Source organism: Pipistrellus hanaki, assembly GCF_964339955.1.
Source record: "Pipistrellus hanaki genome assembly, chromosome: 2".
NCBI classification, from domain to species: Eukaryota; Metazoa; Chordata; class Mammalia; order Chiroptera; family Vespertilionidae; genus Pipistrellus; species Pipistrellus hanaki.
Window position 1 is genome coordinate 49995955 of NC_140504.1, and position 26388 is coordinate 50022342.

Consider the following 26388-nt stretch of genomic DNA (forward strand, 5'->3'; position numbering starts at 1 on the left):
GTGTGTCCTCACTTGATACACTCTTTTTCTATGATAATGTTTTTGTCTTGGAGGGGGGACAAATTAAGTACAGGCTACTGTGGTTTAGGTCACTTTCTATGCAAAAAGAAATTTCAGGAAGTGAAAAGGAGAAGATGGTAGAGATTTCCCCAGGGACAGAATACCTGCCCCCGGTTTTTTCCTTAGATGCAAATGCTTTCGGTAGTTTTGAGCTGTTATGAGGATGACATAACTCAAATGCTTCCACACAAGTGCAGTTCATTTGAAAGAGGAGTGGGTCAGAAGAGAGGCAATATCACGTTTTGTAAATAGAAAAAAATATATTATGCAAACATTCAACAAATAATATTTTCCTGTAGGGATAATCAGAAAGAAAAAGAATCCTCCTATTCATTCCCAACGCAAATGAATTAGAGAAAAAGGCAGCCAAATAACAGGTACTTACCCCTCTCCCAAGGGAAGATGAAGTCTTATTAGGTAGCGAGTACTGTGCTCAGTGTTTTCAGAGTACCGTTTGAGAAATGGTACAGTACGGATAGGGGAAACGTTAGCATTTACTTCTATTGCTAGTGACGCAAAATTTGTCAATGCAGCCTTTGCTTTCCGTCCAAAGGTTGCGACTCCTCATGTTGCAGGTGGTGGATCTGGGAGGAGAGGGAAGGAGGGGAGGAGGGAGCTGGGACTGAATTCTGCAATCTATCGATACTAACGTTCACAGGGGTCTGCCCTGCCTCCGAGGCTGCATTGCAGTGGGTGTGTAAAAAGGGTTCATGTGTGTCAAAGCTTTGGGGCCTTTTCGCAGCAGGAGGGACTCTAAGGACACCGAGGAACATGATCTCATTGAAGGCACGTGATTCTGAGGTGCTCAGGGTCCAGCTGCATTCCCCAGTTTGTGCAGGAAAGGCAAAACTGCTGAAAACCATGGCCCTTGCAAAACACGCCCAGAGCAGCGGGTGCAATGTTTTCTCCTGACCGACAGGGGCCGCTGGGAGCGAAGTACCAGCTCGGGGCGCTCTGGGCGGCCGCCCGTCTTTGTAGCCCCGCCCCCTGCGCGCAGCCGCGGGTGAGAGGGGGCGAGGACGCCGCCGCCAGCACGCGTGCGCGCTCCCTCGGCGCAGCTGGTCCGGGAGCGTCAGTGGGAGGTGGCAGGCCTCCGTCTCCGGCCTTGTCTGCGGACCGACCCGGCGCGACGTCCCCAGCCATGAACCGGCTCGGTGCCCGGCTAGTGGGAGCCTCGGCGATCCCGCCCCCGCCGCCGAAACCCCGCGGCAATGAAAACCTCGACAAAATCGACATGTCTCTGGGTGAGGAGCCGACTTGGACCGAGTTGGGAGTGGGGGGAGGGTGTGGGTGGGACCAAGAACCGCGGTTTGTGGGGGAAGGGGCGGTGTGTGGGGGAAGGGGCGGTTGGTCACAGTGGTCGGTGGAGTTTTTGTTTTTGCGGGTGGGCGGGACCGAGGGAGGCCTCCGCGGGCCGGGGGCGCCGGGGTCGAACCTGCGCGCTCGGCCGGGCTGTCTGAGGGGTGGCGGTGGGGGCGGGTGGCGGTGGGGGCGGGTGGCGGTGGGGGCGGGTGGCGGTGGGGGCGGGTGGCGGTGGGGGCGGGGGGGGGGGGGACGCTGCGGGCCCGGAAGTGTGGAGGGTCCTGAGGTGCGGAGCCTGTCCGCCCTGAGAGGGCTCCTGTGAGGAACGCTCCGCGGGGCTTCCCTCCGGCGGCTGGCTGCGGGCGGGCGTTATCCCGGGAGCGCAGGGGAAGGTCCGGCTGAGGAGAGCCCGGCCCGCTCCGCGCCCGGGTAAAAATCAGTGCTTTCCAGAAAAGGGCTCGTTGGACCTTTTCTGCGCCGAACCGGAAAGTGTCAAGAGGCCGGCCCGAGAGTTGTCGGTTCTGACGGGCACCGACCCCGGAGCGATGGTCGGAACATTTCGTTAGGCTGGACCGCATCCGATGGCGCTGTATTAGGCGGCGCCTAGGAAAAAGCACCATCTCCTTATCCAGGCCCAGCTAATGAGAAAAAAGGAGAAGAAAAAAAAGAAGAAAAGGAAAAATCAAGGGGTAGATGGGAAGCCGGGTAGAGCATGGGATCCAACATGTCTCAGAAGGGTGGCGTGGTGTAGTGATGAGCACGTAAAGAGCAGCAGGATCGGTGATTTAATTAAAAATGTAGACCTAGCACCACGGAGGAACGCCTCTGTTGGGTTTAGCGAGTTTAAATGGAAGTCCCTTTTTTTTTTTTTTTTTTTTTCTGTCGGGATTCCAGGGCCGGGATTAGATGAAGTGAACTCCCGCCAGCTCTGTCTGTGGAGTACATGCAATTTGGGGCGTATTTGAGAAGCACCTGACAAGTGGATACAGAGGTGTCACTTTCCCCAGGACAGTATTTTCCTTTTGTTGTAGTTTACCTGCAGAGCTTTTAGTAAAAAAAAAAAAAACACACACACACACACAAAAACACACACACACACACACACACACACACACAAAACACCTCTTGGTTTCAATGACTGCCACAAGTGAGAACCCAGTATAGTTATGAATTAAGTAACATCAGAAATGTTTGGCCTCAAGTCTTGTCTTAGTAAACCTTAAAGAAATGAGAAAGCTTTTTAGCTAAAGCCAAGGGAAAAAAATATAATAACGACTATTTATTGAATGCTTACTACCTTCCAGACATTGGACTAAGCATTTAATACGTGTAAAATCGGTTTATCCTCATAATAACCCAGTGAGATATATTTTTAATGATAAAGAGCATGGAATCCAGAGCCACACTCAGTTAAAAATCCTGCTTTTACCACTTACTAGCCATGTGGCTGTGGGCAAATTACTTCTCAGTGCCTCCTCTGTAAAAAGGTGATGATAATAGGCTTATCTGCCTTAGAGGGTTGATGTAAATATTAAATGAGTCAAGAGGCATATATAAACTGCTTAGAACAATATCTGGTACACAGATAGCTCTATATTTACACACTCTCTCTCTCCATATATATATATATAACCTAGTTATTCCCATTTTATGAAACCTGGGATGTGGAGAAACTAAATAACTTCTCCAAATTCCTAGAAGTAAGGGGTGGAGCAAGGATTTTGTTCTTGCTCTAGAGACCTAAGCTATAGGTAATTATATAAAGTGTTAAACAGATATTTTCATAACCAATATATCATTTCTAGGGGTTTTCTTTGAGTTTTCTTTGATGACTACCATGTTCAAGTGAAGAAAACTAAGGTATAATTATGTTTGAAGGTAGAAATGAAGTGCTGTACCAGTAGATAGTTAAAACAACTTGATCTCTTTTTCTCTCCAAGAACACACTGTTAGGTCTACTCCAAGAGCATCATTCTGTCAGGTGCCTTTTTTTGTTTTAGTGAGAATTTTAGTGTGAGAGAAAGATCTATTTTAAACAATTGTTATGCTTCTTATTTCATTTTATCAGGTCTGTAGGGGTTTTAGATTCTAATTTTTGTTTTAATTTGTGGCTCTTTTTTTTTTTAACATTTTTTAATTAAATTGTTATCTGTGTACATATTTTAACATTGCCCCCCCCATACATACCCTCCCTTCCCAGAGTTTTGTGTCCATTGGTTGTACTTATATGCATGTATACAAGTCCTTCGGTTGATCTATTATCTTCCCCAGATCTCCCTACCCTACCTGCTGTAATTTTACAGTCTGCTTGTTGCTTTACTGTCTCTATATCTATCTTTTGGTTCATCAGTTTATAATGTTCTTTATTATCCATAAATGAGTGAAGTCATGTGGTGTTTCTCTTTCATTGACTGGCTTAATTTCACTCAGCATGATGTTCTCCAGTTCCATCCAGGTTGCTGCAAATGATGAGAATTCCTTCTTTTTTATCTTTTATCTTTTTCATATAGAATATCCACTAAGGTTATCAACAGCTGGCCTCATTGAGGCTCAGTTTCTTTAATTTAAAAATGAGTATTATGACACTTATTTTATAGAAATGTAAAAATTAAATGAATACATGTCAGAACAATGCCTGTTAGTACTCAGTTCATACTATTGCTATTAGTACCATATATATGTGTTATGGAAGAAACTTTTTATTTAAGTAGCTCATCATAATGTATTTTTTTCTTCTTATAACTACCCTATCTGCTCCTTGCGTGGAGAAAGCCATTTTCTTTTAGATTGGAATAATCCTCTTTGTCATACCGTGTTTCCCCAAAAATAAGACATCCTCTGAAAATAAGACCTAGCGCATGGAAAGATAAGACATCCCATGAAATAAAGACGTAGCGCAACTTTGGGAGAAAAAATTAATATAAGACACTGCCTTACTTTTGGGAAACAGGGTAGTAACTCATTTAACTTGAGGATTTAGATAAAATGTTTAAACATAATTTTATAGTTGGTATGCTTTCCTACTTTTAATTTTTAGATATGTTTATATTCTATACTGCTTTATTTTAAAACTAGAGGCCCAATGCACGAAATTCGTGCAAGTGTAGGCCTTTCTTCCCTCAGCTGCCAGCATTGGCTTCCCTCTGGCAAAATTATACCCTGTCCCCCCCCTCCCTTTTTTTTTTTTAATGGTCCTCAGACCAAATTCATTTTTTTATGTGTGCTCTCAGGCCCTGAGATTTTAGACTTCTGGTGAAGAATAGCACCGTATCTTGTTTTAAAGTGTTTCAAAAGAAGTGTCTATTTTTTCTGCTCACTGAGAATTTAACATGCTCATGTACCTGATATTCATTAAACCTTTTCATTTTTTGAGTGTCTAACTTTGATGAACTCTTTTGTAGTTGAAGTGTTAATCTCCAGAAGATAATGAAGTACTTTGGGGGGATATGAATTATTTTATATGAATATTTATTTGAATGTGATTAAGAGTCGTAAAGATTGCTAATGGATGAAGTAGAGTAGTCCTACCTAATAAAAGAGTAATATGCAAATTAACCATCACTCCGCTCCACAAGCCACACCTACAGGGCAATCAGAGCGAGTATGGAAATAAACCCATCCAAGATGGCTACAGCCACAGAGAGCAGGAGGAGGCGTTTCCCCCGCAACTGAGGAAGCCAAGCTTTCCACCTGCCCTTGCCGGCCTAAGCCTCCACTCAAGGCTACAATGTTTCAATTTTAGAAGGTAAACAAGTCCAAACAGAAATGGCTGTGGCCATGGAGCAAGCAGGAGGCTTGGCTCCACTCGGGGATACAAAGTTTCAATTGTAGAAAGTAAGTATATCCCAGATACCAGGGCCTCTGCTAGGGTTGCTGGAGTGTGTGTGGCCAGCCTGCAAACCACAGACCCCTCGCTCAGGCCACCAGGCCTCTATCCTAAATAATAAAAGAGTAACATGCAGACGGAACCGGTTTGGCTCAGTGGATAGAGCTTCGGCCTGCAGACTGAAAGGTCCCAGGTTCAATTCCGGTCAAGGGCATGTACCTGGGTTGCGGGCATATCCCCAGTAGGGGGCGTGCAAGAGGCAGCTGATCGATGACTCTCTCCCATCGATGTTTCTAACTCTGTATCTCACTCCCTCCTCTCTGTGAAAAATCAATAAAATATATATTTAAAAAGTAATATGCAGATTGACCATCACTCCCACACACAAGATGGCTGCCCCATGTGGTTAAAGATCCTGCCCCCATGTGGACACAAGATGGCCACCACAAGATGGCCAGCAGGGGAGGACAGTTGAGAGGGACCAGGCCTACAAGGGAGGGCAGTTGTGGGTGATCAGGCAAGTAGGGGAGGGCAGTTGGGAGGCACCAGGCCTGCAAGGGAGGGCAGTTGAAGGCTATCAACCCTGCAGGGGAGGACAGTTAGGGGTGACCAGGCCCATAGAGGAGGAGGGAAGTTGGGGGCAAATGAGCTGGCAGGGGAGCAGTTAGACATCAATCAGGCTGGCATGGGAGTGGTTAGGGGGTGATCAGGTTGGCAGTTAGGGGCAATCAGGAAGGCAGGCAGGTGAACAGTTGGGAGCCAGCAGTCCTGGATTGTGAGAGGGATCCCAGATTGGAGAGGATGCAGGCTGGGCTGAGGGACAATCCCCTCCCCCGCACACTAATTTTGTGCACCAGGCCTCTAGTAATATATAAGAAAGGATCCATGTAAGTTTCCTTTTTTGACTTCAGATAGACTGTTTAGAGAGGTTTTTTTGGGGGAAATTCCTGAGGTTAATTAGTTTTGTGAATTTTTTTTAAGTTGTTGACCAAGTTTAATTTTAAATATATTTTATTGATTTTTTACAGAGAGGAAGAGAGAGAGATAGAGAGCTAGAAACGTCGATGAGAGAGAAACATCGACCAGCTGCCTCTTGCACACCCCCTACTGGGGATGTGTCCGCAACCAATGTACATGCCCTTGACCGAAATCAAACCCGGGACCTTTCAGTCCGCAGACCGACGCTCGACCACTGAGCCAAACCGGTTTCGACCCAAGTTTAATTTTATATATAGAGAGTTAGAAACATCGATGAGAGAAAATCATCAATCAGCTTCCTCTTGCACGCCTCCTACTGGGTATGTGCCCGCAACCAAGGTACATGCCCTTGCCCGGAATCGAATAGGGACCTTTCAGTCCACAGGCTGATGCTCTATCCACTGAGCCAAACCAGTCCCGGCACAAGTTTAATTTTTTTGGTTTATTTGATCTATTTTCAGTCATCATAATTAATATTGGGAGTTGAGACTGTGAAAAAATTGTTTGGATATTACTTGAATGAATATTTTGGCTTCTAGTAACCTTTAAAAAGTTATTGAAGTATAGTTGGCATACAATATTGTATTAGTTTCAGGTGTTCAACATAGTGATCCAACATTTATATACTTTGTAATGTGATCACCACAATAAGTATATTAACCATCAACACTGTGAATAGTTTTAAATAGTTTTAAAGATATTATTGACTCTATTTCCAATTTTAGTAAATATATATATTGATTTCATAGAGGAAGGGGGAGTTGAAGGCAATAGAAATGTCAGTGATGAGAGAAACTCATTGATCAGCTGCCTCCCGCATGCCCCACACTAGGGATCAAGCCCAAAACCTGGGCATGATTGAGAATCTAACCTGTACCTCCTGGTTTGTAGGTCATTGCTCAACCACTGAACCACACCGGCTGGGTAATAACCTCCTTTTAACGGAGGTAAATGGGAATCTGGAGAAAATATTGTTTCCTGATCTTCACATTGTTCTGTTGTGGTGTTAGAGGCTTGTGGAAATTACCTTGGGGCACTTTGAAAGTGTTTTGGAAAATGAGACCAGTGTAGAAAGGAAAATAAGGTAACTTTGCTAGAGGAACAGAAACCAATAGTGCTTTCTTTTGTATATCTTTTTTTATGGTACTTAATTTAGTTTTGTTTTTGCTATTTACATGACTGTTTCCATTAATAATTTTAAACTTATTGATAACAGGGTCATATATTACTTTGGTTTGTTTCTGTTAAGGCATAATCTGCCACATGTATTTATTGAACTTAGTGTATGCTTAATAAATATTTGCTGAAATTTCAAAACTACAACTAAAAGACAGAACGGACATCATCCAGAACCACAGAAAAGCTAGCTGAGTGGAAATTCTACAACTAGAAGGAAAGAGAAAAGCTCACAGAGAATCACAGAAGCTGCAAAGGGCTGAGCTGGAGGGAACCGGAAACTTCCGGCTGCGCTGAACTCCAGTTCCGGGAGAGAATCTGGGAATCCAGATTTGTTGGGGGAGAAACTGGACTGTCTGGCAGCGGGTGAAACTTGAGGGCGGCTTTCTCTCAGAGGTGCTTGCAGCGATTACCAAGGGACACTGAAACCCAGGGGCCACATGGGGCAGGGCTGATAGGAAGCCAAGACTGCCTGCTCAGTCCTGAGACTCTGCCCCATCCAACCTGAGCACAGAGGCTTTTACAGTTTTGCAAGTCTTGTCTCATAAGGCTATCTCCAACACAAAAGTTCTCCTTGCGTAAACACAGCTGATCCTTACAGCCAACTGGCTGGGAGGTCAGTTCCTCCCAGTGATACCAACAACAATCAAGACTTAACTACAAGACTGTACACACAGTCTACAAAGGGGTGCACTAAGAGTATCCACCTCAGGTAACTGGGGAGGCCGAGCCACTGGACATCCAAGAACACAAAGCTATTCTACCAACTCAGGGAAGCAGCGAATATGCAGAGACAAAGAAACAGATCATAAACTAAAGAAATGGAGAAAAACAAATGACTGAATACAGAGTTCAAAACCACGGTTACAAACTTTTTCAAGAATTTCCTAGAAAAGGCCGATAAATTCAAGACCCTCAAGGATATGAAAAAGGACCAACTAGAAATTAAACATACACTGACTGAAATAAAAAATATTATACAGAGACCCAATAGCAGACTAGAGGATCGCAAGAATTAAGTCAAAGATTTGAAATACAAAGAAGCAAAAAACACTCAACCGGAAAAGCAAAAAGCAAAAAGAATCTAAAAATATGGAAGACAGCCGAAACTGGTTTGGCTCAATGGATAGAGCGTCGGCTTGGGGACTGAAAGGTCCCGGGTTCGATTCCGGTCAAGGGCATGTACCTTGGTTGTGGGCATATCCCCAGTAGGGGGTGTGCAAGAGGCAGCTGATCGATGACTCTCTCTCATCGATGTTTCTAACTCTCTCCCTTCCTCTCTGTACAAAATCAATAAAAATGTGTTTAAAAATAAATAAATAAATAAATAAAAATAAATAAAAAAAAAAATATGGAAGACAGTCTGTGCAGTCCAGAAAAGGCCAGTCCCGGTGTCTCCACTGCCTTGCACGGAGGAGGCGGGTCGTGGCAGGGGTGAAACTTGAGGGCGGCTTTCCATGAAATTCCATGCACGAATTTCATGCACCAGGCCTCTAGTTGTATATAATGCTGTTATGAACATAGGAGTGCATATATCCTTTCTGATTGGTTTTTTGGTGATTTTTAGGATATATTCCCAAAAATGGGATTGGTGGGTCAAAAGACAGTTCCATTTTTAATTTTTGAGGAAACTCCATTGTTTTCCACAATGGCTCCATCAGTCTGCATTCCAGACAGCAGGGCAGAAGGTTTTCCTTTTCACCACATCCTCACCAGCATTATTGTTAGTTGGTTTATTGATAGTAGCCATTCTGACAGGTGTGAGTTGATAGCTCATTGTAGATTTTATTTGTATCTCTCTGATAATTAGTGATCTTGAGCATTTTTTCAAATGTCTCTTGGCCATCTGTATGTCCTGTTAGAAGAAGTGTCTAATCAGGTCCTTTGTCTATTTTTAAAAATATATATTTTTACTAGAGGCCCATTGCATGAATTTGTGCACCAGTGGAGTCCCATGGCCTGGCCTGCATGCTCTGGCAATCCAGGACCCCTCAGGAGATGTTGGAGAACTGGTTTCAGTTTGTTCCCCACAGGCCAGACTGAGGGACCATACCAGTGCACGTATCCATGCACTGGACCTCTAGTATGCCTATAAGATCTTTGTTTAATCTCTTCACGCCCTCTCCCTACCCCTCTTCATTCTGAGATTCATCAGTCTGCTCTATGTTTCCATGCTTGTGTGTTGAGCATCTGCCCCCTGCTGGCCAGTGTGCATCATAGCTACCGGTCAAACCATTGACCAGTCGCTTATGCCCGTGGTTGGCAAACTGCAGCTCAAGAGCCACATGTGGCTCTTTGGCCCATTGAGTGTGGCTCTTCCACAAAATATCACAGCCTGGGCAAGTCTATTTTGAAGAAGTGGCATTAGAAGAAGTTTAAGTTTAAAAATTTGCCTCTCAAAAGAAATTTCAATCGTTGTACTGTTGATGTTTGGCTCTGTTGGCTAATGAGTTTGCCGACCATTGGCTTAGGCTTTTATATATGTAGAAGAAGATTGATTTCAGAGAGAAAGGGAGAAAAAGGGATAGAAACATCAATGTTGAGAGAGAATCATTGATAAGCTGCCTCCACACCTCATACTGGGGATAGAGCCCGCAACCTGGGCATGTGCCCTTGACTGAAATCGAACCAGTGACCCTTCAGTCTGCAGGCCAATGCTCTGTCCACTGAGCCAAACCAGCTAGGGCCTTTTTCCATTTTTTTTTTTTTAATAAGTTTTTATTGTTCATATTATTACAAATGTTCCTTCCCCCCCCCCCCCCCACCATTGCTCTCCTCCACCAGGTTCCCACCCCACCCTCTGTCCTTTCCCCACTCCCCATTGTCCTCATCCATAGGTGCACAGTTTATGTTCAGTCTCTTCCCACGCCCCCCTCTCCTCTTTTCCCCAAGAATCATCAGTTCACTCCCCTTCCATACCTCTGATTCTATTATATTCAACAGTTACTATTATTCATCAGATTTTTTTTTAATTTCCTTGGTTTTTAGATTCACTTGTTGATAGTTACGTATTTGTTGTTCATAATTTTTATCTTTGTTTACTTTCTCTTCTGAAAGAACCCCCTTCAGCAATTCATATAATTCTGGTTTGGTGGTGATGAACTCCTTTAGCTTTTTTTTATTAGTGAAGCTCTTTATCTGACCTTCGATTCTGAGTGATAGCTTTGCTGGATAGATTATCTTTGGCTGTAGGTTCTTACTATTCATCACCTTGAATATTTCTTGCCATTCCCTTCTGGCCTGCATGGTTTCTGTTGAGAAGTCAGCTGACAATCGTATAGGTGCTCCTTTATATGTAACTACCTTCTTTGCTCTTGCTTCTTTTAATATTCTCTCTTTGTCTTTTGCTCTTGGAATTTTAATTATGAGGTGTCTTGGTGTGGTCCTCTTTGGATTCCTTTTGTTTGGAATTCTGTGCGCTTCCTGGACTTGTAAGTCTAATTCTTTCACCAGGTGGGAGAAGTTTTCTGTCACTATTTCTTTCAGTATGTTTTCGATATCTTGCTCTCTCTCATCTTCTGGAACCCCCATAATTCTGATGTTGGTTCGCTTGAAGTTGTCCCAGAGGTTTCTTACATTATTTTCAATTTTCTGGATTCTCTTGCCTTCTAGCTTCTGTGAAGGAGTGTCTTCTGGCTCTTTATGTTCCAAATCTTTGACTTGATTCTTGCGATCTTCCCTTTTGTTTTTAGGACTCTGTAAAATATGTTTTATTTCAGACAATGTATTCTTTATTTCTTGTTGTTCCCTTATCATTTCTTGATGGTCTCTTTTCATATCCTCATAGGTCTTATCCATCTTTTCTAGGAAATTCTTGAAAAACCTTATAAGCGTAGATTTGAACTCTATATCCAGACGCTTTTTGTCCTCCATTTCTTTTGTTTGTGATTTATTTTGTTGTCGCATTTCGCAGTTACAGATGGGACGGGGTTTCAGGGTGGAGCCTACAGCTTTGGCTTCCGTCAGCCCCGCCCTATGCGGGTCCTTAAGTACTCGCTGCCAGCACCTCTGAGAGAAAGGTGCCCTCGATTTTCGCCTGCTGCCAAACAGTCTATGCTCTCCCCCAATGAGCCCGTTATTGGGGTTCAGTTCAGTTGGAAGTGGAGTTGGAGGTGGCGTTCAGAGCAGTCTGGTGCCCTAGTCTCCTTCCAGCCAGGGCAATCCCGCGGCGCAGCCGACCGTCCCTTCTCTGCGCGCGGTGTGCGCGCCGCCGGGACCTCCTTTCGCTGCCGCTTCCCCGGGGTCCCGCCTTACAGCCCGGCTCCCTATGGATGAGCCTGGGTCCCCGGGGTCTGGGGGACTGGGGTTCAGAGCAGTCGGGGGCCTAGCACAGTCGGAGTTTTAACTCCTTTCCGCTAGGGAACGCCCGCCAGGCACTCGGTCTCCCCCTCCTCTCTGGCTCCGTCCTCTCCGCGCACCGCGTCTCCGTACCTTGGGCTTTTCCAGCTCCTCCACGCCTCCTTCTGGTTTTGTCCTTGCTTCTCGCTGTAGAATTTCCAGTCAGTCATCCTTCCTGTAGTTCTGGGCAATGTCCGTTTTATATTTTAGTTGTATTTTATTGAAATTGTTGTGTGCGGCTGCGGCTAGGTGTTCACCTGGGCGCAGCCATCTTGGATCCCTCCCTTTTTCCATTTTTTAAATTGGATTGTTTGTCTTCCTGGTGTTGAGTTGTATACGTTTTCAACAAAATCTTTCTTCAGTGGTCCAAGTGCATTGGCTGATAAAAGTTTTTATCTTATCATTATTATCCTCTTATGGAAGTGCTTTCAAAGTATAAAAGAAGTTAGGGACTTGGAAATCTATCAATTAGAAAATGAGAATGAGTAATTGAGTCAGTTAGTTACAATGAAAATAAATAATCATTGCATTTTCTCTATCACAGATGATATCATCAAATTGAATCGAAAGGAAGGAAAGAAGCAGAATTTTCCACGACTAAATAGAAGACTCCAGCAAAGTGGTGCCCAACAATTCAGGATGAGAGTACGGTGGGGAATCCAACAGAATTCTGGTAAGTTTTGCAAGTTAGAATAAAGAGCTCTTATTTATGGGTTCATAGTGTACTATTTTTGGTACATACTTAAAACATGGAGGAAATAGATCAGTACCCTTTGTTTGGGGTTTGTATTTACTCTCAAGTTTTTTTGTTTTTTGTTTTTTTTAATATGTTTTATTGATTTTTTTTTTTAGAGAGAGAAAGGGAGAGGGATAGAGTTAGAAACATTGATGAGAGAGAATCATTGACCAGCTGCCTCCTGCACAGCCCCTACTGGGTACGTGCCCTTAACCAGAATTGAACCTTCGAACCTTCAACCCTTCGACCCTTCAGTCCACTATCCACTGAATCAAACCGGTTTCGGCGTACTCTCAAGTTTTTGTTTAATTTAAAAATCTGGTAAAAATTTAAGTTGCCTTAAATATTTTCTAAACCTCAATATACAAATAGTCTAAAGTATTTTTAAATTATAAATCAAGACCATGATATGTAAAGGACCTTACATATCATGAGGTCTTTATCTTAAATGTTCCTTTAACAGTCTATCTTATGGGTGACTATATAACGCTAGCTTAAATTTATTCCATGAAACCATTGAAATTGGGACTCAGAAAGAACTGTTGGCCCAGAAAGGAACTCACTACAGACTGACTCATTTGCCTCTCAGCATAACCATTATGGCTTGTCTCAGTTTTGGTTCTTACAAGGGTATTTCTTAGATCACATGATCTCATATATCTAGAGGAAATAATGAACAACATAAACTGATGAACAAAAACAGACCCAGGGAAAGAGAAGCAGCGATCAGACTCTCAAACCTCAGAGGGAAAGTAGGGGAGGGTGGGGGTAAGGGGCAGAGATCAACCAAAGGACTTGTGTGCATGCATATGGGCCTAGCCAGTGGCCATGGACAACAGGGGGGTGGGGGCATATTTGGGGAGGGGTTTGGGATGGGAATGGGTGGATGAGGACAATTATGTGATACCATAATCAATAAAATTTTTTTAAAAATTATTAAAGAGTAAATATATATATATATAAAATTAATAGGTATATTTTTAAAAACATATATTTTATTGATTTTTTACAGAGAGGAAGGGAGAGAGATAGAGAGCTAGAAACGTTGATGAGAGAGAAACATCGACCAGCTGCCTCTTGCACACCCTCTACCGGGGATGTGCCCGCAACGAATGTACATGCCCTTGACCAGAATCGAACCTGGGACCTTTCAGTCCGCAGACCAACGCTCTACCACTGAGCCAAACCGGTTTCGGCAACAGGTAGATTTTAAGTCAAGAGAATTTTCTAGTAAATAGCTATCTGCAATAACAAAAGAAGTTGTCTTAGGAGGTGGTGTGCTTTTTCATACCACCTCCTAAGACAACTTCTTTTGTTATTGGTTATACAGTATGAGAGAGCATACCACCTCCTAAGATAACTTCTTTTGTTATTGCAGATAGCTATTTACTAGAAAATTCTCTTGACTTAAAATCTACCTGTTAATTTTACAGAGGAATGAGGGAAGCATACTTCTTTTTCTATATGAAAACCTTTTAAATATATGGAGACTACTGTTCTGCATAAAAAAATGACTTCTTGAATCTTTATTTTATTATCTGGGATCTCTAAGATTTGATAAATTCTCCAGAGGTGACACCCAGAATTGATTGCTTTAGATGTGATCTAAATGATCTTGGATCTCTACATATACAGTTATTTTTGATAATCAGAAGCTTAGCCTATATAAAAAAGGAGTAATATGCAAATAGACCGGACAGCAGAACAATCGAACAATCTATCAAAGTGTAATCTATACTAATAAAAGATAAATATGCAAATTGACTGTACCATTACAACACCCATCAGCCAATCAATCAGGAGTGAGTATTCAAATTAACCCCAAAAGATGGTGGGTTAATTATCATATGCAGGTGCGAAGCAGCCAGATGGGGCAGGACGCCTGCTATGTGGGGAGGGTGGAAGATGGAGGGAGCTACAGGAACAGTGCTTGCAGGAGCGAGGACTTGCAGGCTACCTGGCACCCAGGAGCAAAGCCAAATCTTCATGCAATGGGCCTCTAGTATGCTAATGATGTGCTAAGACTGCTCAACCACTCGCTATGAGTGTACTGACTACAAGGGGGTGAGTGCTCTGACTAGTAAGTTAGCTTGCTGCTAGGGTCCAGCCAATCAGAACTGAGCGAGATGGGCTGGACACACCCTGGAGCCCTCCTTTGGTCCCTCCCTGGCTCGATCCCTGGTTTGATTGGGCACCTTTGGGATCCCTCAGCCTGGCCTGTGCCCTCTGGCAATCCAGGACCCCTGGGGGATGTCAGAGAGCTGGTTTCAGCCCAATCCCACTGCCGCTCCCCTTGGTAGGATGCCAGATGCAGGGCTTATGGCTGGTGAGTGCTGCTGGGGCAGTCCGAGCCTCTCCTGATGATCACGGCAGGACAGTGGGACTGGGATGAGCAGGAGCAGCAGGTAGGAGCTCATTGGACTGCGGGTTTCAGTCAGATCCCTGTAGGCCACCCAGAGGGATGCCACCCTTACTGAGCCTCTAGTTTATTTATAACCATCTTGTTCCAAAATGGATTTAAGGTAGTAACTGAACACTTAATTATATATGATCAGTTAACATTTTTTAGCTGTTATATCAGCGTTTTAGAATGAACCCTATTCAATATTTTATAACTAGATCTTTTTTATACATATGAAAAAATGATTGATAAACTAGCTTCTAAATTAAATTTTTATTGTATATGTTGAAAAACATAAGAAATAATATCCAGTAGGTCAAACATAATTAGTTCTTTTGATTAACAGCTAACATGCCAACATATCCTTGAAATATATATATTTTTAAATAGAGTCTGTAGCTAAGATTAGACCCTGCAAAGAAATGTATTCTTTTTTTATTAAAGGGGAAGCCGCCCTTTGTTTCATTCTTTTCTTTCTTTTTTTTTCTTTTTTCTTTTTTTTAATATATTACTGATTTTTTACAGAGAAGAAGGAAAAGAGATAGTTAGAAACATCAATGAGAGAGAAACATCTATCAGCTGCCTCCTGCATGCCCCTTTCTGGGGATGTGCCCGCAACCAATGTACGTACCCTTGACCAGAATTGAACCTAGGCCCTTTCAGTCTGCAGGCCGGCACTCTACTGATCCAAATCGGTTTCGGCAAGAAATGTATTCTTTAATAATTTCTTGAACAGCTGAACCCAAGTGAGTACATTTCATGACAGATATTTAGGTATAACAAAAGGATATTTAATTCCAGTGATTTATATTAACAAATTTAAAAAATAAATATTACATAGTATACCATATTTTATATATAATTTTTAAAATAATTTTAGAGTTCATAGGAGACAAATATATTCATTGTGCTAACTATATGTTAAAGACCTGATAAATCCTTTGAACTGACCAGGTTCTCAGGGTATATAGGTGCAGTCTTTTACTCAAGGAATTTCTGGTAACAAATTGGATAGAAAACACAGCATTGAGAAATGTTATAAGAGAAATTCTGGCATAGAACTTTAGGTAGGGAGGTTGGTCTAAGAAGATCAGTGGTGATTTAATAGATGAGGTGAAATAGGATCTGGTCCATAAAGGATCAGAAAAGGTTTTATTTTTGTTGTTGTTGTTAATCTTCTTTCCAGGATATTTTTCCATTTATTTTTAGAGAGAATGGAAGGGACAGGTGAGACAGAGAGAGAGGCACATCAATTGGTTGCCTCCAGCATGCACCTCAACCAGGGTTGAGGATCAAGGTACGTGCCCTTGACCAAAATTGAAACCCGGACAGTCTATGGGCCGATTGCTCTATCTGAGTCAAACTGGCTAGGGCAAGAAAAAGTTTTACTTTTAACTGGAGGTTATGATCTGAGTCTAGTGATAAATGATATGTAGGGCAGCTTAGAATCTTATAAGATTGAATTTGTGCTTGTATGTTCTCCACTTACATGTGACAGGGCCTAAAATAGAACAGCTGCTGCTGTCACTGAATGTGCAGAGAAATATGGGATTGTCTTAAGCTCTGGTTAGCAGAAGTTCAGATTTTCACATTGTAATGTCAGTGAGGTAAGAGCACAAGTAGGACATAGAGCTCGTGGCATATACTTAATACATTATTTTTGATGGATGAATAAATGAATGAGTAAAGTCTCTAATTGTGGCCAAAATATACTTTAGTCACTCAATAAATACTGGTACCAACAATCTAAATATCCTGGATAATAGGTAGCTCCAGTTCTCAAAGTATTCTTACGGACCCTGGGGAATCCCAAGATTTGAGGGGTCCACAGGTCAAAACTAGTTTTGTAATAACACTAAGACATTACTGTAACTATTTTTACTCTTACTCTCATAAATTTACAGTAGACTTTTCCGGGATCTACATGACGTGTGATAATTTTTTTTTAAAATAAGTTATTCAATATGTAATAGGCTTATTATTATAATGAAGTAAGTTTTTAAATATCTTAGTTTTCATTTCTAGTATAGCAAGTATCAGTAAACATAAACCCACAGAAACAAAAACTCTTTAGAGTCTTCAATAGTTTTTAAGAGCATAAAGAGCCGAAACCGGTGTGGCTCAGTGGATAGAGCATCGGCCTGTGGACTGAAAGATCCCAGGTTTGATTCTGGTCAAGGGCATGTACCTTGGTGGTGGGTACATCCCCAGTAGTGGGTGTGGTCAGAGGCAGCTGATGGGTGATTCTCTCTTGTCGATGTTTCTAACTCTCTATCCTTCATTCTTCTCTGTAAAAAGTCAATAAAATATATTAAATAAAAAATAAAAAATAAAAAGAGCATAAAGAGGTCCTGAGAACAAAAAGTTTGAGAAAGCTATTTCTTTAGAGGTACAAGAGACAGGGGAATATTTGTTGCTTCAGAAAAGAATCAGTAATGTGATTGCATACATAGTGCTGTAATATGATGTATCCCAGAAAACCCCTCAGATCTTCATGTAAGTGATTAGACTCCAGAAATTATTGAGGCACATAGATGCGTGTGAAAGAAATTCATGAAGGGATTAAGCTAAGGATTCAAAGGAAAGATGAAAAATTCTGCTTCTGGTTCTAATTATTCTCAACCTTATTTGAACCTGTGGAGCTTTATAAAACAGACCAATGTTCTGGCTACACTCCATTGCTACTGAACCAGAATCTGCAGAAGTAGTGCCTAGGAATTTTTTTTAAAGTTCTGTGTGTGGTTCTGATGCATAGCTAGTCTTAAACTGTTACTGTAGTATAACTGGAAATATGAAAGGATCTTCATAGAGGTACTAATTGAAGTATTGAGAATTACGGTGCTCTGGAAAGACAGAAGAGAATGTTCTAAAGGGACTAAATACGTCAAAACTTAGAAAAGACTATTGCATTAGATGATGTCTTTAGTACTTCTTCATTGTGCTTTTCAGAATATAAGGCAGTTACAGAGAGTAAGAAGGTAGAGAATTAGAGCAGTATGTATAGCTCTTTATGAAACACTAGTGGCCCGGTGCACAGATTCATGCATATTGAAAGGAAATTAATTAGAAGAAAGATTTGTGCGGTAGTTACGTTACTGTAAGAAATTGCATGTCAAAATAGTATATATGATATAGTATTATAAAATTAAAACATGCATGTGATTGGCACCAGCAAGAGCTTTATATGTATTGCACATGCACAAGTCAACGTGTATTTTTTTTTTAAAATATATCTTTATTGATTTCAAAGAGGAAGGGAGAGGGAAAGAGATAGAAACATCAATGAGGGAGAATCATTGTTTAGCTGCCTCCTGTATGTCCCCCAATGGGGATCAAGCCTGCAACCCAGGCATGTGCCCTTGACTGGAATCTAACCTGGGACCCTTCAGTCCGCAGGCTGATGCTCTATCCACTGAGCCAAACCAGCCAGGGCTCAACGTGTATTTTTAAATTGCCAGTGGGCATCATATGTACTGGCAGGTCAGTCAGATGGTCAGTCGGACATATGTGCAGTTGGTCACTTAGCCTTTTTTTTTTTTTTTTTTTTATTGTTTAAAGTATTTCATATGTCTTTTCTTTCTTTGACCCCCTCCCCACCGACCAATCCCACCCCCGAGGGTAGGCCCCCCACTTGCCCCATGTTCTGTGTCCATTGGTTATGCTAATATGCATGCATACAAGGCCTTTGGTTGATCTCTAATACCCCCTTCCCCTACCCCTTGTCTCTGGATCTATTTTTGTTTACATTGATCATTATATCCCACATACGAGTGAACTCATGTGATATTTATCTTTCTCTGACTGGATTATTTTGCTTAGAATGATGCTTTCCAGTTCCATCCATGTTATAGCACCTGGTAAAAGTTCCTTGTTTATAGCAGCGTAGTATTTCATTGAGTAGATGTACCACCGTTTTTTATTTTGTTTTAATTTTTTTTTTTTTTTTTTTTTTACAAAGAGGAAGAGGGGAGTGTTAGAAACATTGATAAGAGAGAAACATCCATCAGCTGCCTCCTGCACACCCCCCACTGGGGATATGCCTGCAAACAAGGTACATGCCCTTGACTAGAATTGAACCTGGGACCATTTAGTCCGCAGGCCGACACCTTATCCACTGAGCCAAACCAATTAGGGGCTGTACCTCCGTTGTTTAATCCACTCATCTGCTGATGGGCACTTAGGCTGTTTCCAAATCTTAGCTATTGTAGATTGTTCTGCTATGAACATAGGGATGCATATATTCTTTCTGATTGGTGTTTCTGATTTCTTGGGATATATTCCTAAAAGTGGGATTACTAGGTCAAATGGGAGCTCCATTTATAACTTTTTGAGGAAACTCCATATTGTTTTTCCACAGTGGCTGCACCAGTCTGTATTCCCACCAGCAGTGCATTAGAATTTCTTTTTCTCCGCATCCTCACCAGCACTAGTCATTTGTTGATTTGTTTATGATAGCCATTCTGATAGGTGTGAAGTGATACTTCATTGTCGTTTTGATTTGCATCTCTCCAATGACTACTGACTTTGAGCATGTTTTTATATGTCTCTTGGTCTTCTGTATGTCCTCCTTCAAAAAGTGTCTATTTAGGTCCTTTGCCCACTTTTTGATTGGATTATTTATGGTATCTTCTTTTTGTTAAATTGTATGGGTTCCCAGTAAATTTTGAAGATTAAACCCATATCTGAAATAGCATTGGCAAATAGGTTCTCCCATGAAGTAGGGTCTCTTGTTTTTGAACTCTGGTATCAAAGTAGATATCCTACCTAATAAAAGAGTAATATGCAAGTTAACCATCACTCTGTCACAACCACAAACCACACCCACCAGCCAATCAGAACAAGTATGCAAATTAACCCCAACCAAGATTGCTGCAGCCACAGAGAGCAGTTGAGAGGGTTGGGTTTCCCCAGCAATAGAGGAAACCAAGCTTTCCACACACCTTGGCCAGCCTAGGCCTCCACTCAAGGATACAAAGTTTCACTTACAGAAGATAAATCCTAAGAAAAATGGCGGCAGCCACAGAGCTGGAGAGAATAGGCTAGGGTTGCCCCCAGCAACAGAGGAAGCCAAGTTTTCCACCTGCCCTGGCTGGCCTAGGCCTCCACTCCCGGCTACAAAGTTTCAATTATAGAAGGTAAACAAATCCAAACAGAAATGTGGCTGTCACAGAGTGAGTAGGAGGCTTGAATCCGCTCTAGGCTACAAATTTTCAATTGTAAAAGGCAAGTAAATTCCAGCTCCCAGGGCCTCCGCTTGGGTTGCCAGGGGGCATGTCTGACCTGCAAACCACCACAGGCCCCTTGCCAGGCCACCTCACACCCCAAGGGAACCCCCACTCTGATCAGGGAGACTCTTCAGGGCAAGCCAGCTTGCCCCCACCCATGCACCAGGCCTCTATCCTATCTAATAAAAGAGTAATATGCAGATTGACCATCACTCCAACACACAAGATGGCTGCCCCCATGTGGTCAAAGATCCTGCCCCCATGTGGACACAGGATGGGCACCACAAGATGTCCACAGGGAAGGACAGTTGGGAGGTACCAGGCCTGCAAGGGAGGGCAGTTGAGAGGGACCAGGCCTGCAAGGAAGGGCAGTTGGAGGTGATCAGCCCTGTAGGGGAGGGCAGTTAGGTGTGACCAGGAAGGCAGAGGAGGGAAGTTGGGGGCAAACAGGCTGGCATGGGAGTGGTTAGGGGGTGATCAGGAAGGCAGCAGGCAAGCAGTTGGGAGTCAGCAGTCCTGGATTGTGAGAGGGATGCCCACCGGGATCGGGTCTAAATGGGCAGTTGGACATCTCTTGAGGGGTCCCAGATTGGAGAGGGTGCAGGCTGGGCTGAGGGACACCCCCCACCCACCCCCCACCCCATGCATGAATTTCATGCACTGGGCCTCTAGTGTATATATATAAAACCCTAATATGCAAATTGACCAAATGGCAGACCAAAACAAACAACTGTTTGCTATGATGTGTGCTGGCCACCAGAGGGGGTGTGTGGAACATGCTGGATATCAGCCACGGTGGGATGGTGGAGCAGGTGAGTAGGGGCGCCAGACCAAAGCAGGACGCAGGTCACTGTCATCGGGGCGAGCCTCTGGTGGTGACTGAAAATTCTTTGCTCTCGCACACCACAGTCCCGCCCAGCACTTACATCTGCTGCCAGTCTTGCTTATACCCGCTGCTGGCACCCGACGCCAACCCTGATCATTTTGCACCGTCAGCAGGTGCGAACTGCTGGCCCCAGTCGCCGCTCAGGGCTTCTCACCTCCCCATGCTCCTAAGGAGCAATCAGGGCCCGCAGTTGCCTCTAGCACCCGCTGCTGGCTACGGCCCCGCTCACACCCACTGCCAGTGCCAGCCCCTCTTGCACCTGCAGCCATGCCAAAGGCAATGCTTGCATCCACTGCCAGCGTCTGGTGCTGATCCCAATCACTTGGCACCAGCAGTGAATGCAAGTGGCGGCTTCCTACCCCAGTTTTGCCTGAGGGCTTCTTCACCTCCCCCTGCTCCTGAAGGGCGATCAGGGCTGGCAGCCACCGCTTGCACTCGCTGCTGGTGCCAGCCTCAATCACTCAGCGCCATCAGCGTGTGGGAGTGGTGGCAGGAGCAGGGCTGCCAGCAGACAGGGGACCAAGGGCCTCAGTGGGAGGGTTTGGGGGGGTAGCGGAGGATAGGTGGAGACCTGCCCACTGGAGCTTCGCAGCCCACTGGATACCATTCCAAAGACATTTTCCCAAAAATTAGAATTAAGATTGAGAATGCCCAGTATCACAGTTGTTACTTAGTATAGCTCTCTGGAATTCCTGGCTGTTGCATTAAGAAATCAAAGAATTTGGCGTATAATTATTAGAAAGAAGACAATTATTTGTCGGTAATATGATTGTCACTTAGAAATTCCAAGAAAATAATTTGAAAGACTATTAAAACTAACAATTGAATTCAATGGTATGGCTGATTAAAAGGTAATGAAATCTCAATAGTTTTCTGTAATCCCAAGCATGACAGTATGAAAATTATTATTAGAAAAGGGATATTTTTGTGGTTGACAACAAAATCGATAAACTACCTAGCAATAAGCTTAACAAGAAATGTGCAGACTTACTGGGAGGAGAAGCTTACAATTTTACTGAACCAATTTAGTGAAAAAGAAGACTTGAAAAAGGGGAGAGATATACTATGTTCCTGGATATTGTACTAGTAAATAAATCAATTCTTGAAAATTTTATTGTAAATTTAATGTACTGTAATTCTTCTATCAAAGCATTGAAGGAAATTAGAACTTATTGCTAGATTTATGAACATGACAGTTCGTGAATGGAAGAATACAGATAGCCAAAAATCCCATGGAAAATGTTCATTCTCATTAGTAAACTACTAAGTAAGACAAGCTTTTATTTATTTACTTGCTGGACTTCAGAATACTCACATTGAGATTTATTTCAATAAGATGTTTTAAAATACTAAATGATAAAGATTAAAAAAACATTCAGAGTAGTCAATGTTATGGAAAAAGTGGCCACCTATTTGATTCTGGAATATAAATAAATATTTCTGCACATTTCTTGTTAAGCTTATTATAGGTAGTCATTCTAGAGGGGATTTTTAAAATATAAATGAAAATCCTTAAGAATTTGCTTTACTTGCTGAAACAGGTTTGGCTCAGTGGTAGAGCTTGGGTCTGCGGACTGATAGGTCCCGGGTTCGATTCTGGTCAAGGGCTTGTACATTGGTTGCGGGCACATCCCCGGTGGGTGTGCAAGAGGCAGCTGGTCAATGTTTCTCTCTCATCTACATTTCTAGCTCTATCGCTCTCCCTTCCTCTCTGTAAAAAGTTAATAAAATATATTAAAAAAAAAAAAAAAAAAAAGAATTTGCTTTACTCTTTAATACACTATTTCAACCTCCTGGAAGTTTATATTTTGAGGTAATAATCATGAATGTCTATAAAAACGTTATCTATACTATTATTGCAGTCCTATCTAATAAAGAGGGAATATGCTAATTGACTGCCCTGCCCTAAAAGATTACGGCACCCACAGCCACAAGATGGCAGCACCCAGTCCCCTCAGCCCTGCCAGAGCAGCAGGTGGGCCCGGCCGCTATGTGCACCTGTCTCCGGAGTTCCCCAGTCCCCTTAGGCCCCCCCCCCCCAGCCTCCCTGGGCTGGCCTCCGGCACAGGCAAGCCTTGGATGGTGGCTGCCTAGCTGCCCAGGGCCTGCCAAGGCTTGCACTGCCAGCTGTGGCAATAGCAGAGATGATGGGGCCATCGCCTTCCCCTGATAATCAAGTTGCCTCCCACCCCTGAGGGCTCCTGAACTGTGAGATGGGGCAGGCCTCTAGTTAAAAAATAATGTAGCAAAAGAATATTAAATACCTGGGATGATAGTCACAATATAGTGTGAATATGGACTACAGAATAGTACATAGAATATGATATGGCGTTTGCTGAAGATTCAGTTCAGTTTGTAAGCCCTTGGTACTACAAAATTATGATTTACTCCATGTGATAGTATTTGAAATTGCTTAAAAATAATTGAAAATAAGGATGTTAACTTTTTAAATGTACATACACAAATAAAGAAAAGACTAGGCAGACATAGAATGTTAGTAGTGGTTATCTCTAGGTAGTGGAATAATGGGTAACTTATTTTCTTATGTTTCTAAGTTTTCTGCAGTGAGCTTGTTTATTTTTTCATAATTAGAAAATACTTAAATAAGAAGATACATAATGAAAAAGCAAAGTCAGTAAAGTCAAAAGTCACAGAGATGAAAATATGGCCAGTGTGGCTCAGTGGTTGACCTAAGCACCAGGAGGTCATGGTTCAAAAAAAAAAAAAAAAAAAAAAAAAAAGTGTCCATTGGAACTCACTGGGGACTTTAGCAAAAACAGTTTAAATACAGTAAGACTGAAAATGAAGAAGCCAGATTGCAAGCTAGTAAGTAAATGGGAGGTAAAGATAGTGATTCCACTTTCGGCCAGTGCTGTCAACAGAAATAAAATGTGAACCACATTATTAATGAAACACTGTACATTCTTTTGTTGCATCTCATTTTAGACTAGTCATTTTTCAAATCTTCAATACCCACATGTAGTTAGTGGCTAAAATATTGTACAGGGAAAGTTGAAGCTATCTTGTTAAGAAAACAAAGCCAGAGAGAGAAAAAGAGCGATAGAAAGGAATAGTCTATTTCTGCAACAGAATTCTTTCTAGTACAATTTATTGCTTCTTTAAAAATGAGATATTTTATGTAATTCAAAAGAAATATATCCTATCTAATAAAAGAGTAATATGCAGATTCACCATCACTCCCAACACACAAGTTGGCCGTCCCTGTGTGGTCCAAGATGTCTGCTCCCATGTGGACACAAGATGGCCACCACAAGATGGCCAGCAAGGGAGGGTACTTGGGAGGAACCAAGTCTCCAAGGAAGGACAGTTGGGGGATGGGGGGTGGGGAGACATGCCTGCAGGGGAGGGCAGTTGGGGGGGACCAGGCTGGCAGGGGAGGGCAGTTAGGGGTGACCAGGTCAGTAGGGGAGGGCAGTTAGAGGCAATCTGGCCAGCAGGGGAGCAGTTAGGTGTTGTTTGGGCTGGCAGGGGAGTGGTTAGGATGTGATCAGGCTGTCAGGCAGGTGAGCCATTAGGGGCAATTAGTCGGACATCTCTTGAGGGGTCTCAGATTGGAGAGACTGAAGGCTGGGCTGAGAGATACACACCCCCTCCCCCACATGCACGAATTTCGTGCACCGGGCCTCTAGTATAAATAATAATACTTTAGAATATCTTGTGATCTTTGTGCCCCTCAGTTGCATTCTTTTCTCTCCCCCCCCCCCCCCCCACAGGTTTTGGTAAGAATAATTTGAGCCGTAGAGGAAGAATGATGCCTGGGAAGAGACGTTCTTATGGAGTTATCACTGGTCTTGCAGCTAGGAAAACAACTGGAATTCGAAAAGGAATTAGTCCTATGAATCGACCGCCTCTAAGTGATAAGGTAGGATGATGATGGCTTAATTCTGAGTCATATAAATTAATGTTTTATTTCAATAAAAATGTACTTTTTTCTTAACTATGAATTAAAGAACTAAGTGGGAAAGATAACAAACTAATTTACATTACTACTAAATACTATTACTAAATATTTAGTAATGTAAATAGAGCAAATGGCTATGCTAGGAGGGGCAGGGTTGTATCTAAGAATGAATTTTCTTTTTGGTTTTGAAAATCAACTTAAAATATCTATCAAGAAGTAAAAATTGGCCCAGTCAGGATTCTTCTGTTGGGATATGGAATGTCAGTATCAATTCTATAATTTTTTTTATTTTTATTTTTTTTTAGCTTCAGAACTTCATAAAGCTGGGGGTATGTTTTGTAGAACTTTTAACTTGACTTGTAATTCTAAATCATTTAGTACTTCATGAAGTTAAAAAAATTGTTGCACATTTCATGTGCTTGTTTTTTGTGACATTGAATATTCTTGATTTATTTTTTCTCTGTAACCATTTCTACTGAGGCTTCTTTGCTATTATAGCTTCTTTCCTCCCCCCGCCCCCCCCCCCCCAGCACGTTTGTTTTGGAACTTGCCTCTCCTGTCTCTTTACTTTACATTTAAAACCATGTTTATATAAATGATTCCCTAATTTACATCTCTGGCTCTCATTCTTCTTTTGAGCTCCAGATCCATGTTTCCCCATCACCGGTACATCCCCCAGCACTTCAAACTGAACAGATCCAAAATAGATAAAAGTTATTTTTCTGTCCAAATTCTCTATTTGTTGCAAGTACTTTGAATATAATGTGGTTTTCTTTTCAGTCACTTAGACTGGAAATATTCAAGTTGTTGCAGCTTCTCTGTTTCTAGAAACCTGCACATTAAAGCAGTGGTCAGTCCTTGTCCAATCTGCCTCAGAAATGTTTATTGTAATAGGGTATAGAGTAAAAAACAATCTGATTAACATAGTTTCTTGCCTTTTGAAAGAATATAGAACGATATTTTCCAGCATTAAAAAGGAAGGCAAACCTTCTGAGACAAAATGAAGTGCAGAGAAAACCAGTTGCAGTTCTTAAGAGACCTAACCAGCTAAATAGAAAGTAAGTACTCAATTATAAGACAATAATGTTATCCTGCATAAATAAAGATATACTTCTTGCCTAAGTGTTCGAAGGAATGAATTTTCAGTGATTCTTAGAGTTATCTGGCCATTTTCAAGATAATTATTTGGCGTGGTTATCTGATCATCCAACATGGAAGCAAATAACTTTTCTTATTTCTTAGACACAGTTATTGATGATTAGGTAAGATTATGCAACATTTCAGCATTTATTTGTAAAAATAAATAAGTAGAACTCTGGCCAGTGTGGCACAGTTGAGGGGGGATTGTCCTGTGCACCAAAAGGTTTGATTTCTGGTCAGGGCACATGCCTGGGTTGTGGGCTTGATCCCCAGAAGAGGGTGTACAGGAGACAGCAGATTGATGTTTCTTCTTCTGCCTTCCTCTCTAAAAATCAGTTTTTCTAAAACATTTTTATTGATTTCAGAGAGGAACAGAGAGGGAGAGAAAGATAGAAACA

General features: G+C 42.4%; 1 protein-coding gene across 1 annotated transcript in view; it reads left to right on the forward strand.

The window, feature by feature from the left end:
• Nucleotides 1-1054: 1054 nt before the first annotated feature.
• FYTTD1 (forty-two-three domain containing 1) overlaps nucleotides 1055-26388 on the forward strand; it is a 35884-nt gene continuing 10550 nt past the window's right edge. Inside the window, exons 1-4 of the mRNA XM_084871698.1 lie at nucleotides 1055-1304; nucleotides 12225-12353; nucleotides 24663-24811; nucleotides 25796-25908. Coding sequence (XP_084727824.1) covers nucleotides 1202-1304; nucleotides 12225-12353; nucleotides 24663-24811; nucleotides 25796-25908 — 494 coding nt within the window. The 5' untranslated portion in view covers nucleotides 1055-1201. The remainder of the gene's footprint in view (nucleotides 1305-12224; nucleotides 12354-24662; nucleotides 24812-25795; nucleotides 25909-26388) is intronic.